Source organism: Podarcis bocagei (assembly GCF_964188305.1).
Source record: "Podarcis bocagei genome assembly, chromosome: 14".
Classification (NCBI taxonomy): Eukaryota; Metazoa; Chordata; class Lepidosauria; order Squamata; family Lacertidae; genus Podarcis; species Podarcis bocagei.
The window spans coordinates 52,532,393-52,548,556 of NC_138139.1; the positions used below are offsets into that span (position 1 = coordinate 52,532,393).

The 16,164-nt window shown below is 45.6% G+C and overlaps 1 protein-coding gene across 1 annotated transcript in view; it reads right to left on the bottom strand.

Annotated features, from left to right (window-relative positions):
- Window positions 1-1,746: 1,746 nt before the first annotated feature.
- The window catches only part of SNX8 (sorting nexin 8), a 35,559-nt gene continuing 21,141 nt past the window's right edge, over window positions 1,747-16,164 (bottom strand). Inside the window, exons 5-11 of the mRNA XM_081169620.1 lie at window positions 14,238-14,318; window positions 12,340-12,500; window positions 10,592-10,724; window positions 8,901-8,969; window positions 6,083-6,232; window positions 4,867-5,016; window positions 1,747-3,290 (exon numbers count right to left, since the gene is read on the bottom strand). Coding sequence (XP_081025746.1) covers window positions 3,177-3,290; window positions 4,867-5,016; window positions 6,083-6,232; window positions 8,901-8,969; window positions 10,592-10,724; window positions 12,340-12,500; window positions 14,238-14,318 — 858 coding nt within the window. The 3' untranslated portion in view covers window positions 1,747-3,176. The remainder of the gene's footprint in view (window positions 3,291-4,866; window positions 5,017-6,082; window positions 6,233-8,900; window positions 8,970-10,591; window positions 10,725-12,339; window positions 12,501-14,237; window positions 14,319-16,164) is intronic.

Sequence of the window (16,164 nt, forward strand, 5' to 3'; positions counted from 1 at the left end):
CCTGCTGCTGCCACGCCGCCAGAGCATGATTTCTGTTCTCACCCTGAAGCAAAGTTCTTAACTCGAGGTACTATTTCTCGGTTAGCGGAGTCTGTAACCTGAAGCGTATGTAACCCGAGGTACCACTGTACCATTAACCTGGCTACACATTTATCCTTCGCCTTCCCTCACCTGCTATGCACTGTGTGGATTAAGGGGAAGTTATCCTGGTGACATCACAGACACCATTCCTGCTGCAAACTTGTGGGGGGGGGGGCGGTGGTTGTTTTCCAGAGCCTGACCCTGGAGAGGAGGAGGCCCCTTTGAATGTCAAAGTTAAGATCCATCTTTCCCAGTAATTGAAACAAGCCGCCATTACATCAAGTGGAAGGAGAGCTGGGTCAGAAATTCGAATAGAGGGGCTTTCATTGCATTCTGTACTGGGGTCTATTGATAAGGATACAGCCTCCTGCCAAGGTATCTGACAGTGAGGGGCAGCCATTACATTCTCCTCCTCAACCACACATATCTTGCGATTCTGAAGGGAAGAATGAAGCAAACGCTTCACACACCTTTTGAAGCTGGAAATAATGGGGCTGCTTCCAGTGTGATCCCCATGTCATGCTTCCGAAAAACGGTTGATGGCTGCATACTTCCATACTGCAGTATGCATATGTAGATAATTTTTTTTAAAGCACCGAAAATGTGGGAGACAAAACACAACCAAACAGATAAAATATATGAAATGCATACTAGCGAAAAATATAAACCGCAAGATATCTGAATTAACAGACCATATCAGAAAGCAGTTCAGAATATATTAAAATGTATTTATCTATATCTCTAAATCGGACTAATAAATCTCCCAGCCAGTAAAATAGCAAACACTAAAGTGTGTGAAGTTAATATATTTGCTTGTTCAATTCATTGTTGATTTTCTCTTTAATTCATCCTTAAGGCATTATACTTGGTTGGGTAGTATTTGATACTATCTCAGTTTAGCAGCTTTGAAATCTGTGCCTCACTCCTTTGTGGAATGCTAAAATCTTTTTTGACTTCGTTAGTCCCATTTGGAAATAAGTGTGATATACAAATTATTCTTATATTCTGCATGGCTTTCTAAAGACAGCCTTTAATGGAGATATTCCACATTACATCTTCCTGTCCTGGTTTTCACCATTTGCATTTGATATATTTTGGAGAGGATGTTTACCCAGAAAAGGACACAACTTCCTTGCATGTGTACATCACTGCAAGCACACCACGCTGGAACAGAAGCATATGCAAAAGAAATTTCAACTGTCCCTTTGGTCCCTGGTCAGCTGTTGGTTTTGCTGGAGAACCACTTTTAAGAAGTGTGAGGTGGCAAAGGTATCAACTGCCACAGCCAACGTGAACTGCTGGTATGCCCTAATGCAGTGTTTTTCAACCACTGTTCCGCGGCACACTAGTGTGCCGTGAGATGTTGCCTGGTGTGCCGTGGGAAAAATTGAAAAATTCGAAAGATTTTTTTTTAAAAAAAGTCAAATTTCCGCCCACTAGGCGGGCGCCGGACTGTGTACACCCTATTTTCCATCCGTCCTGGGTGGGGATCAGATCGGATGGGATCGGATGAGAGCAGACAGGCGGTCCGCTCTCATCCGATTCCCCATAGAGAGCAGCGGGGCTCTGACATCTCCCTCTCCGCACACCGTGGTGTTGTGCCTCGTGATTTTTTTCATGAAACAAGTGTGCCTTTGCCCAAAAAAGGTTGAAAAACACTGCCCTAATGCCACCGGCGCAGCTCCCTTTCTGCACATTGTGACTGTTTATATGATACCACCTGAAAAAACAACTCGATTGTCCTTTTCTCAATTCAAATTGAAGCCGGTTTGGAGGGAAATGCACCAAACTGCAGTACTCTATAAGGAATGAACGGGTCATAGAATTGTAGAGTTGGAAGGGAACCCCAAAGGCCCTTTAGTCCAACCCCCTGGAATTCAGGAATCTCAACTACAGCATCCATGGCAGATGGCCGTAGATATGGCTTGTGGATAACGTCGCATGCTCACCACTTCCCAAACACACTGTAGGAGCACACTTGATGCAGAGTAAATAGGAGCGTGTACACAGCTTTTGTGTCTTTGGGCAGGTGTTTGGGTAGCAACCCACTTGGGGACAGATTTGGCCATGGCATTCTGCTCACCCTCACATTTGCCACCTGCATTCTCGGGAACATATAAAGCAAGGCACATAGGAAGCTGCCTTATGCCAGATCAGACTATTGCCCATCTAGCCCAGTCCTGTCTTGCCTGGCAGACAGTGGCCCTCCAGAGCCTCAGGCAGAGAAGGACCCCCCCCCCAACCTTCACCTGCTGCATGAGCCTTCTGATGAGAGATGGCAAGCACTGGATCTGGGAGCTGTGACCACTGAGTGCTGGTCCCTCCCTTAATAAAATAAAATAAAAACTCACAAGAATCCTTTGAGGATAGTTACTCTGCAAAAGAGCTGCTTTCCTAGGGCCAATCAATAAACTCCAAAAATATTCAAATTGAAGAGTGTATCAGCAACAGAAGGCTCCTAGCAGAGAATAAAACCAAAGCTTTTGGAGCAAAGAAATTCATCGTCACCCCAGAATCCTTCAAAAACAATATTAAAGGTGAGAGACTGATGCTCAACTCTCAGATTAATACCAAGATCTGAATAAGCCTTTTGGCTGAACAAACAGCCTCGTTGTGCCTCCTTCCACTTGAGCAAGTCAGGAAGTCTTCCATTAATGTGATTTGCCCATTTCACCCAAACTGGCAAATTACAGTATGGTCAACAGCTTCAGAGCAGGCCAGTACATTAAGCCAACATCACACCATGGTTTACTATTGTGGCTTATTCCAAAGCTGCTAACCACAGCTTCCTGGTTCGGATGAATGGGAAACAAGTGAGTGAAAGAGTCACTGCTGTGTTTGATCAGTCGCACGAAGGGGCTGTACGCACAAGCAAAACTGATGAAGCGGAGATAACAACCGTTTGAACTTGCTCATTCTTGCTCTACGCACTGTCACATTTCCCGGCAGCCCATATATCATGGAGCAGCTCAAAGCAGCAAAACGAAACAACAAGGACTAATATAGCCAATGGGAGGAGACTTCTCGACATCCGTATGCGCAGGAGAACAAGCTCCTCCCTTTCGCTCCCTGCCACGCCCCACAGTCCAAAAGCATTAACTGGGAAAGAAGTTGACTTCCTGGGAGGACAAGGGTAGAGCTGGCAAGTTGCTTGATCCGGAGAAAAGGCAGCTCAGCTTCGGCTTCAGTTCATTCCAGACTTTGCTCATCTAAAGGGAGGATGATGATGATGATGATGATGATGATGATAATAATAATAATAATAATAATAATAATAATAATAATAATAATAAATTTATTTATACCCCGCCCTCCGCAGCCAAGGCCAGGCTCAGGGCGGCTAACAACCAATAATAAAAACAAGTTGAATGAATACAATTTAAAAACAAGATTAAAATACAACATTAAAATGCAGCCTCATCACAGGAGGAGAAAGGAAAAAAGAGGGGGAGAGAATCAGATTGACTCCAAGCCAAAGGCCAGGCAGAACAACTCTGTCTTACAGGCCCTGCAGAAAGAAATCAGATCCTGGTCTCATGAGGCAGAGCGTTCCACCAGGCCGGAGCCAGTGCTGAAAAGGCCCTGGCTCTGATTGAGGCTAATCTAACTTCCTTAGGGCCCGGGACCTCTAGGGTGTTGCTATTTATGGACCTTAAGGTCCTCCATGGGGCATACCACGGAGAAGAGGAGAGAAGGGCACAATTTGGCATTCAGGCAAGTCAGCGAGGTCCTTGAGGGGCTACACCCAAGGCAGCGTTGCGGGGCGGGGGAAGCAAGCCTCAAGAGTAAGCCAAACTTTTACAGAAGCATTACACAGAAGACTGAACCCTTAACTTTTTCAAGCCTTGTACTGCTTCAAAGCAGCTCGCTTGTTGCCATTGGTAAATTGCTCTTTTGGAAACAGCAATATGGAGAGAGATATGGAAAATGTTGTGGAGGGGGTGGGAGTGGAGTATCCTGGCTGACTGGCACAAACCCAGAACAAGGAACTCTCTACTCCGCAACACTGGGTTGCCGGTCCCATGCATTCATTGATAAATAAATACACACTGGCTTAGAGGGAATTCTGCCTTCACCAAACCCAAAAAGAACTGGGAATTCTCACGGGGGACACTTAAAAAAACCAAACTGGCAGAAGCTGAAAGGAACGATCGCCCATCAAGTATCTATTTATATAGACACAGAAAGATATACAGATAGGCTGCAAATATGTTTAAAAATTTGTGCTGTTTTGTTTTCCATTCTGGGCTCCTGTGAGAAACAACTGAATAAATAATACAGTGGTACCTCGGGTTAAATACTTAATTTGTTCTGGAGGTCTGTAATTAACCTGAAACTGTTCTTAACCTGAAGCACCACTTTAGCTAATGGGGCCTCCTGCTGCTGCCACACTGCTGGAGCCTGATTTCTGTTCTCATCCTGAAGCAAAGTTCTTAACCCGAGGTACTATTTCTGGGTTAGCGGAGTCTGTAACCTGAAGCGTATGTAACCTGAAGCGTATGTAACCCGAGGTACCACTGTACAATCGTATCTTGGAAGTCAAATGAAATCAGTTTTGGAAGTCCGTTCGGAAACCAAAGCGCGGCTTCCGATTGGCTGCAGGAAGCTCCTGCAGCCAATCGGAAGCTGCGCCAGCCACATCGGATGTTGGGGTTCCAAACAACATTCGCAAACCGGAACACTCACTTCCGGGTTTTCAGTGTTCGGGAGCCAAAACGTCCAAGTACAAAGGCATTCAGGATCCAAGGTATGACTGTAACAGCAATTATTTTTAAAGGTGCTCACCTCCTTGTGACCTTGGATCTGTGAATTGACAAAGGCCCCCAAGATGTGAGATGTTAGAGGAAGGTAAATGTGGATCAGTTGGGTCTCTTGGTGCAGACAGTAGAGAGAGAAGTAATTCCGCAGCTCCATAGTCAGAATAGCGTTCTCTTGCTGTTAAAAGAAGAGGAGAGATTGGTGGAATGCTCCTGAAGCAGACACAGAGGGCAGGATGGATGCAATATACATAACTCAACAGTTGTCTCTCATGCTAGAATGGGGTGATTTAAGCTCCCCTGTTTCTGGACTTGAGCACCCACAACAGCAAGAGCCCCAGAAGTTTGTACGCAACCACAAAGATGAGGCACCAAGTCATTATCAACAAGGGGAGGCTGTTATTGGACATGCTGCCTTAACAACCACAGGGTTTGCCCAACCAGTCAGTGACTCACATATACAGCAGGATACAAACATAACTGAAAGTGCAGGGGGCAGCAAGAAAAAAGCAGATGGCTTTTTTTTCTTGACCAGGTCAGGCCATACAAAGCCTATTATCCCCTTCCTTGCTCCGCTGAAGCAACTTCCTGTACTTCCCAGGCTCCCAAGATCTGGCCTGTAGGAGCACCTAATCCCCTATGAGACACTCTATGTCTTTTAGGGACAAAGCTCCACGTCTCGTCTTTTACAAAGTGCTTTCTCTTTGGTGGTGCTCTGTCAACAGGAGCCTGCCTAGCCCCACCTTTTCTGGCTTTCCACCAAGCTAAAACCTGGCCTTACGAGCAAATGCATGCTGTCGATTGTAAGATCCAGTTTACTTTTCGGTTTTACCTGTTTGGTTTTTGTTAACCTGGGAATGTTCGATTCCTAGATGTTCTTAGAGACTTTAGCAGGACTTTTAGATGGTTTTACCATTTTCCTTTTTTAATGTGTCACATGTATACCACTCTGGGTATTGTTATGGTCAGAACACATGATCTACAAATAAATTGAAGAGGTAACTCTACACTACTCCGAGTATGTCTTTGTTTTTACCCAGCCCAGCAGTATTTCCCTATTTTGCACAGATACTAAAGGTGACTAAAACCCAAAACCACTCTGAACCATTGGAAATCTTGACTAGCAAGAGTTTCACAAGGCACTGGCCACAGCCAGGTGGGCTAGACACTTGTCTGGACAGAAAGCACAAAGCCCTGAATGCCTAGAAAGTACATACAATGGGAGAAGAAGAAGGGGATTTTACCTCCACTATTCGGGATTCCAGCTGCTCCACAGACTCTGGCTCTTTGTTCTGCACTGTGGCGCTCATCATCTGCCTCTTCATCATGCTATATTTATGCAAGGCTCTCTGGTGCTTGTGTAGAACTCCCTTCTCGTGCCGCTCGCAAAGATCCTACATCGCAGAGAGAGAAGTCAGATCATTCTATAAAAGAGGATGCTTCTACGGAAACTACAACTAATCCAGAATGCAGCAGCTAGACTGGTGACTGGGGGCGGCCGCCGAGACCATATAACACCAGTCTTGAAAGACCTGCATTGGCTCCCAGTACGTTTCTGAGCACAATTCAAAGTGTTGGTGCTGACCTTTAAAGCCCTAAATGGCCTCGGTCCAGTATACCTGAAGGAGTGTCTCCACCCCCATCATTCTGCCCAAACGCTGAGGTCCAGCGCCAAGGGCCTTCTGGCGGTTCCCTCATTGCGAGAAGCAAAGCTACAGGGAACCAGGCAGAGGGCCTTCTCAGTAGTGGCGCCCGCCCTGTGGAACGCCCTTCCAGCAGATGTCAAAGCGATAAACAACTACCTGACATTCAGAAGACATGGGAGGCCCAGCCAGATGGGTGGGGTATAAATAAATAATAATAATAATAATAATAATAATAATAATAATAATAATAATTATTATTATTATTATTATTATTATTATTATTATTATACAGCTCACATCCACATAACAGTGGTATAAAGAGGTGTGGGATATAGCTATTAATGATGAATTAACATGTGCCATCAAGGTAAGATGGGGAATACGCAGGAGAAATGATTTCGAGGAGATATAGAAGGTGTTTTTAGAATTTACACTGTTAAAGTGGAAAGGGATCAAACCATCACAAGAGGTGTTGAAATTTTGGGAGGTTGGATAGTTACAATGGAATGGTCTCAGTGGTGGGGTGAAAATTTTTGTTCTTACTTATTTATGATTATTACTTTGTCAAAATAAAAAATAAAAATGGGGGGGGGGGAGAACCACAGAACATGCTGGGAAGATAGAACAGGAGAACTGATAAAAAAACTATTTAGAAATAAAAGGTTCTGCAATGCTAATATAAGCCCGCCCATATATTAAAGGATTCAGAAGACCTCACCCATCCCAAACCCTTGTTTGGTTGGAACAATGGAGAGGGCTTTTTCTGCGAATGCACCCAGAGATGCCATCTTTCAGGGTGGCCTCCTTCCACTGGAGCATACAGACCTCCCTGTTTCAAAAAGGCTTTTGGACTGTAGATATTGAGTTTTACCACCTCTTGGCTTTTACTGTTTGACTCTCCAGTTTGCATTTTAAATGCACTGCAGGAAACTGCTCGCTGCCAGCAGAGTGTGTGTGTGTGTTTCGTATTTTATACTCTGTGTTTCATGCCATATATCTAAAATGCTTAATAAAAAAGATTTGCAAAAAAGGCCATCTTGGCCCATCTTGCGCCAAGAAATTATTATTATTTTTATGCTGCAGTCAATTTCAAAGAAGTTAACAAGTATTACCATCTTTTTTTTTTAAAAAAAAAAAAGGTTTGTTAAATAGCAGGTAGCATTTGGAGACACAGGAGGTTGTCAAGGACAATAATAATGAGCACACTGGGGGAAAAATAATGAGCACAGCCAATTTTCTTCTCTGCCAGCACAGTCTGAATGTTTACCTGCATCACTTCCCAATATCAGAATGAAACAGATCTCTTGAGCTGGGAAGCTTTTCATTCAGATCTCATATTTGCCACAATTTCACTATGTGGGCCTTAAGCAACACACCTTTTCTCAGCCTCTATACCCACCCCATCTGTAACAGGGGGGACGTAGGTAAAGGTAAAGGACCCCTGACCATTAGGTCCAGTTGCGAACGACTCTGGGGTTGCGGCGCTCATCTCGTTTTATTGGCCGAGGGAGCCGGCGTGCAGCTTCCGGGTCGTGTGGCCAGCATGACTAAGCCGCTTCTGGCAAACCAGAGCAGCGCACGGAAACGCCGTTTACCTTCCTGCCAGAGCAGTACCTATTCATCTACTTGCACTTTGATGTGCTTTTGAACTGCTAGATTGACAGGAGCAGGGACCGAGCAACGGGAGCTCACCCCATTGCGGGGATTCGAACCGCCAACCTTCTGATCAGCCAGCCCTAGGCTCTGTGGTTTAACCCACAGCGCCACCCGCGTCCCTTAACAGGGGGGACGTACTACCCCACTTATCAGACATAATTGGCTCCCATAGTGAATTAAAACACCACAGGAAGTTAAAATACATCATACAAATGCAATACAAAATCTTAGGGATACATGGGTGTGAGTAGGATAAGGGGCTGGTTCACATGTTACACTAAACCATGGCTTTGCAATACTTAGACAAGCCTATGACCCAGAGCAAAACAGAGATTACTTTCAGCTTCAAAGAACCGCAGTTTAATTTTGCATGCAGACCAGGAACCCTTGTTTAAAACAGACAACTGTTAGTTAAAACAAGACATCGTCATAATTTATGATTTGAATTTGGCTTGTTTAGCAACTAACCATAGTTTGTGTAAACCAGGATTCCTGATTTTGAACGTAACACTAAACTGAGATGATCTGAAACTGAAATAACCTTGGCCGTATTTCCTACCTTGCTCCACCTCCCAGGGCCAGCACACAGCCCTGAAAAAGGCCCAACTTGCCACCAGAACCTCCCAAATGTCTAGTTTGGCCTCCCAACTCATTCCTTGGATAGTTTTCCATTAAGCCTCGTGTAACGCCCTCAAGGAAGCACACACAGCTGTTTCTGAGCCATTTACTCACACACTGGCAGGGAGAAAGCAGGGCTTACTTTATAGGACTGGAGCAAGTCCAGGAAAAGGTTCAGCTTCTCCACCACATCATTCTCTTCCTGTTTACCCTAGAAAGCAGAAGGGCAAATGAGTGAAAGAAACAGGGTGGACTTGGGCTGCAGTCCATCCAGGCACAGAACACGGGGATAGACATTCCAAGTCTCTTGTCCCAACATCTCCAGTCTCAAAGACCTACAGTGGGAGCACCGCACCCTGGACTAAGAGGCTTAGATGCCAAGGCTGTCCATCTAAGCAGGGCCTGAGAAAGGGAAGTGGTGTCTTTCTTTCTGTCTGAAAGACAGAAAGACAGAACATTTTTTATGTATGCTACAACAGCAGCAAGAATACTCATCGCAAAGTATTGGAAGACACAAGATCTACCCACTCTGGAAGGATGGCAGATGAAGGTGATAGACTACATGGGACTGGCTGAAATGACTGGCAGAATCCGAGACCAGGGAAAAGAGACGGCGGAAGAAGATTGGAAGAAATTTAAGAATTATCTTAAGAAATATTGTAAAATTAATGAGTGTTAAAATGATGCGGCTTTAGAAAATAAGTGGATTACAGCTGTAAAGATTAAGTTAAAAGAAAAGAAAGGTTAACAATTAGATAAAATTAAGGGTGAGGATTTGCTGAACTAAAAATTTGAAAGTGGAATGCAGAAAGGGGAGGTATGAGGAGGTCGGTGAAGTAAGTTTTAAGAAAATAAGGATTTGAAATTATACTTGTTTTTTCTTGTTTGTGTTTGTTTGTATTGTTGTGTTTGATTATAAAATTTGTGAAACTTTAATAAATATTTTATAAAAAAAAGAGAGAAAGGGAAGTGATGAGCCAGGAGGCTCCGAGTGGGAATCTGGAAACAGGGTTCGATGCCCTGCTCTTTAAGCCACTGGGGCTGCAAAGAGGATGACCTGGCAGACCACTGCCGCTCTGCAGTGCCACACCAATAATGCCTGAAAGCTGTTGTGCAGTTAGTTGTGCAGCCAGGCAGAATCGGATGGTTTGAGGAGCCATCAGGGGCACACCCGGCCTTATATAATAGCCACACCCTCCGACTGCAATCCCCACTCTAAGGCATTTGACAGCCAGGCTGGCTGCTCTACAGGAGCTTCAGATGGCTGTCAAAACAAACAGATGACTCTTCACAGCAGAGAGAGAGAGGAGCAAAGTGTCCCCAAGTTCAGAGAGAAGGAGGAGTGGTTGAGAAAGAGAGAGCATGTGTGCCAAGACCACTCTTCAATTAATCAGCATCTTCCCCCTTAAACATATTCATGCACATGCACCAAGCCACCACAGTGCTGCAAACCCAGCAAGGCATTTAGACCGGGTTCCTTCCAGTGATGTATGAGCCACAAAAGGGCACACATCCTCCTCCTTTTCTCAAGGAGATGAAGAAGTGTCAGGTACACAAATCTGGGTGGGTGTGGAGCTCAGGTTATGACTCCTGTGCCTCACCTTCCTTTCTCTGGGCCGCTGGCCTTTGAGAACCTGCCTGCCCTCGGCTGTGCTACTTGCTTCTGAGCCCTCCAGATGGTAACCAGCATCCCCATGAACCAGAAACATGGCTGTTTGCAGGTCTGATCCTGCAGGGCCCTGAATTTTGATATTGGGGGGAGGAGTGCTATGGGGAAAGAGGGGCACAACTACAAAGCCCGTTTTCTTCAAGGAAGAAGCAGCAGGAGCTCACCTGTTGAACAGCTTTGTCAGCCAGCAGTGCAAATTCGACAGAAAGGCCTTTCAGGGCCTGTTTGAGGTTTCCCCAAGCACTATTGTTCAAAGAAGCCCAGGAAGGGAGTGGGGTTGTGTCGGAGCCCAGAGCACTACAGGAAGAAAAGAAGCATGCAAGAGGGTCTAGGAAGAGACTTCCACAAAGCCCACAGGATGCCCAAGGGTTCCCTGTCCCAAATTACAGCTCTGTTTTCTTCTTTAACTAGACCCTCATTATGCTTTGCAACTCGAGCCCCTTCCCCCAACCCCAGCGCACACCCTGTACGTCTGCAGCTGACAGCTACAGAGGATAAAGCGATCAGTGATCATTGTCAGAGTTGCCTGTGATCCGGATCAAAACTGAAAACCAAAATTTGGCAATAACGTAAACAGGATCCTGCCACTTGCACACATTTTGCAAACTGAGCAAAATGTGTATATATTAATTTGTTTACACACTTCCAAGCACATCATTGCAACCCCCCCCCCCCCGCCCCCCGGTGCTAGAAACTTGCTTTAAACAAAATGAAAGCAGATTCCAAATTCTGCACCCACCATCAAATCCTGTGCTTGGACAGTGCTATCACAGGATCACAAGGTTTACACAGCCTTGGTCATTGTACCCAGAGGTGGAGCTAGCTGCTCCAGCACCTGGAGCGGCGCTCATGCTGTGCACCTGGGGGCAGGTGCCACGAGCGGCAAGCATCCCAGGGGGGTGCCACCCATGGCGAGTGTGCCAGGGGGGTGCCGCCTGCGGCGAGCGGCAAGTGTCCCGGCGGGTGCTGCGAGTGGTCCAGGGGGGCAGAGCAGCAGTGTCACACGCCCATCAGGGATGACACCTGCGGCGGGCCGCACCCACCACACCCCTTTCCCCCGCCAGTGATTGTACCCATCTGCAAAATTAAGGCTTGTTCAGATCTAGCATAGGGCAACACATAGCAGCCAGCAGAAAGAAAGACTTAAATCAGTTGGTGCAGGCAGTGCCCCGTGTGGCCGCACTGAGGGCAGCCACTTATTGCAATTCCACTCTCCAGTCTTCCCTGGTAGCTCTGTGTATATTAAACTCAAGCTGTCCTAGCCTTTTCAGGAAGCATGCAATGATCAGGAAACACACCTTTCTTCAGATTATTCATGTTCCATCAGAAAAGGTGGAGACTAGCTCCAAAGATCCCCATGGAACAGGACTGTGAGCTCATACAGACACACAGTTCTTGCAAAAAGGTATTGCGCCTCTGCCACTAAGGATCAGAGCAGATGAGATAAAGGTCACCTGTTGTGGAATTTCTTCAAATGCTGGCAAACAGAAGCAGTGGGGCACTTGATGTGGATCAGGGCAGCAGCACGGAGGAAGGAAAGCAACACCTTCTCTCTTTGCAGCATTTCCCCAAGTTTCTATGACTCCAGTCCCACCCTCTAAAGAAGTTGCTATCTGCCCCATTTGGGGAAACATTCATGCACCCAGGGAACACCTTTGTGTACAGAGCTTAAAGGGACAAACAGATTTTGGGTGAGGGTGATGGGGAGATGTGATTTGTTTCAGAAAAACAGTGCAAAGGGAAATAGTTACTCTCCTATTCCACAGCATCACAGTCCCAAAACAGATCAGGGCCCCTCGACAGCTGCAATTTGTCATCATGTAAAAAGTGACCGGACAGATCTCCATCATCTCATCTAGTTTATCCTGCATTTGAGGTTGCAAAAGAGATAGTTCAGTTGAATCCAGTTCACCTTAGTTCCTTCCCAAACAAAAGGAGGTCTGAGGCATTGTCAACAGCTCGGGAGGCTATCCTCTCCGTTCGATCCCGCAGTTTGTAAAAGCTGTTGTAGATGTTTCGGATCAGCTCCCTGCTGGCAGCGAACTGGACCTGGATGTCAGCTGGCAGGAAATCCTAGAGTGGAACACAAATTACGGTAGTTCACAACCTGTCCTACAAAAGAGCTTCACAGAGAGCGAGAGAGAGAGAGAGAGAGAGAGAGAGAGAGAGAGAGAGAGAGAGACGGACGTTGCCTACAAGCTCAGACAGTATGTATGTCAATTAGGAATCTCTTTGCAACTCCACACAACCCACTTTTCCGATAAGCAGGTAATTCCAAGCAGATGCTCACACACCCAGCTACCAGTGTCGCAAACATAGGGAGGTATGGAAAGTTAAGCTGGGGCTCTGCCAATACATGGATCACAAAAGGGTGAAAAGCATCCACCTTTTTTCCAAGAAGGTGGAGTAATAGGTGGAGCAGGAATCAAAAAAATGGGCGGATGTGTTGCCCAAGTGATGATTTCTTGCAAAATCTTCCAGGGTTGCAATAGAGCTGGGGATTGTGAAGCCAGACAACCAAACAAGGCAAGGTGGGAGATCTGCAACTGGGTTTCCCTTCTTCTTAAAAGCGAACAGCAGGGGACCCAATTGTATCAAGAATGCAGAACTGGGGAGGGCAAGGTTAATCCTCCCTACCCCCTGCCATTTTCCTGATGCGAACTGGACTCCTCTAGCTCCTGTAAGAACCTAAGAATAGGCTGCTGGATGAGGCCAGTGATCCACCTAGTCCAGCATCCTGTTCTCACAGGGGCCAAACCAGGTGCCTATGGGAAGCTCAAAAGCAGGACCTGGGCACAGCAGCACACCTGGTGCTTTCCAGCAACTGGTATTCAGAAACATTCCTGCCTCTGACTGTGGAGGCAGACCACAGCCACCGTGGCTAGCAGCCTATTAGGGACCCCAGTGGAGAAAACACACGGGTCCATACATGCGATAACATATGTGACCCTGTATGTTATCCCTAAGAGGGCAAACTACCCTCAGGTATATACTAAAAAGGGCAGTAAAAAATTGTCCTTGGGGAAAGTGCTACAGCCATGAGGATTAAGCACCCCCTCTCTTGTGCTGCAATAGCCCTGATGTAATCTGCTCCCCCCATCACTCCACAACACAGCTCCTTTTAAAATGCATTTAAGGAGACAGGAGATCCAAACAAACATATGCCACATTTATAGCTTGGTCCTAAATCAGGCACAGGCAAACTCGGCCCTCCAGATGTTTTGGGACTACAATTCCCATCATCCCTAGCTAACAGGACCGGTGGTCAGGGGTGATGGGAATTGTAGTCCCAAAACATCTGGAGGGCCAAGTTTGCCTATGCCTGCCCTAAAGGTTAACTGGAAAAAGTAGCCCACCTTGTAGTGAACGCTCTGATCCAGCAGATGGCGCCATTACAGACACTCCCCCCGCCCTTTACAAAGACAACCAGCTAATTATCTCTAGCTGCCAGAAAGTGCGCTGAAGTTTGCAAAACTGCAAGCAGAGTCTGTTGTTAATATATTCTTGTACACTGTGTAAGTGTAGGTGCTACATAGTTAATAAATATTGTTGGACCACCATTTTCCTCCTCCCCTTTCACCCAATCAGAGCCAGGAGTCAGCTGCAAACAGTGGGCGTGAGCCTTCCACACAGGGCTGAGCTCCTGAAATGCCAAAGTCAGTGGGATCGAAGCAGCCTAAATGAGCGTCATTGCAGCCAGCGCCTCTCTTTGCTGTTACAAAAGAAGCCTTTGGGAGCTTCCTGTTCAAACAAAACCACTGCTGTTTTCCAAGCAGGTAGGAGACTTTCCAGCTACATGAGACAAAATACCTTGGCCTGAGTTGCGAGCTTGCAAGTCATGAATTCGTCTCCCACACCCTGGACCAACTCCCTCAGCTTGTTCTGCACATCCTGGAAAAGCAATGGAAACAGATTTTGTTTCAGAGGGAGAGAGGGAGAGAACGTGTGTGTTTGTGTTATCAGGTGACTTACCCTCAGTCCATGTCTTGTGACTGCACAACCTTACTGAACACGCCAGTGTGTTTTGCTTCTCTAGGCAAAGCAAACATGTGTCCCAACCATTAATTGCCTCTTGTGGGGGAGGGGGGCAAGCTGACACACCAAAAGCAAGGCTGCCAAGCAAGGCCAGCTCCGAGATTGTTATGGGAAGGAAACCTGCAGCGCTTCCCTGCTTCCTCCACCGTAAGAGACAGGCGGCCCGACCTTGCAAAGTATTGGCACTGGCTATGCTTGCAAAACACCCTCTTCCCAAATCAACTATTTCGCCAGATTCCCGCTGAACGCCACAGCACTGTATCTTAGAGCACTCCAATTCCAGTCTGGCTTCTTCAAGAGTGAACCTTCTATGCTCTGGCACAACAATACATTTGAATATCCACTAACAGGAAAGGCCTTAATGTGGGACATTGCAGTCAAGCATAACTATGCATAACTGCTAGTTAGTGCATGAAAGGGTTAAGATCAGAGAGGTCTCATGTTACACTTTGAAGGAGAATTATACAAAAATGACGCATCATTGGTATTTTACTCCTAGCAAATTAGCTAAAATGTATAAATCGAAGTATAAAACATGCTGGAAATGTAAAGAGAAAGAGGGTACTTTTGATCACATGTGGTGGTCATGTAAGATGATAAAAGACTTCTGGGAAATGATATATAATGAATTGGGGGGGGGTGTTGAAAATAACCTAAGAAAACAAAAGCCCTTTTTTAGGCATTACAGGACCAGAGTTCCCAAAGGACCAAATGAAACTATTCATGTACGTAACCACGGCTACGCAGATTCTGTCAGCCAAGAAATGGAAAGACTGTACAACTCTGACCAAAGGAGAGTGGCAGATTAAATGGATGAACTATGCTGATATGGCAAAACTTACAGGAAGAATTAGAAACCAGGAAGAGGAGGTCTTTAATAAAAAATGGGGAAAGTTTATAATCTATTTGAAAAACTATTGTAAACAATTACACACATTGGTAGGATTGACAGAAAACTTGTAGCAAAAATTTGACTACGGAATGATAAAGGATTTATAAGAACAGAATTATGAAAGAGATGCAGAGGGAAAAAATCATTATACTAAGATCCACAATGGATGGGGGAGTCAAAGGGGATTATATGTTTATGTTTTATTTCGCTTGTTTATCTAAAATAGAAAATGCAAAATTATCTTTTAAAGAAAAGATCAGAGGCCTGTTCCTAGACTCAACTAGGTCATGCCCCCTTATCTTCCTGAGGGAGGAAGTGAAGCTGCTTCTCTGCCTTTTAATCTTACTCTCTCCATGCCATGTAACTGACCAGGATGGACATGTCTGAACATGCTCAAACTTCAGCCCGCATGTTTGAAACTATATTTTGTATTTTGCACCCAAGAGTAAACTACCTGTGTTCTCCTTACTGCTGCATAGAACAATGCATGAATCAGACCTTTGGATTTAGTAAGTAAAGCCTTTAAAGTTACTTAACAGTGTGTTGTCTGTTCATTGCTAGAGGGTTAGAGAGAAGGGGCAAGCATTTTAAGGCAGACTGAATGGGATACACAAAAGGGTTTTTAGAAATCACTCCAAACAACTATTGGAGGATACTAAGAACTATCAACTTTAAAACCATGAGATCCACTGAAAGGTATTTTAGTGAAGCTCAAATGGGTTGTATCCAGTATTAGTCCCATTCAGTACCGACCCACTGAATTTAGTGGTCATGGTTTTCTTAGGATCTGTAATTTTAATGGATCTACTC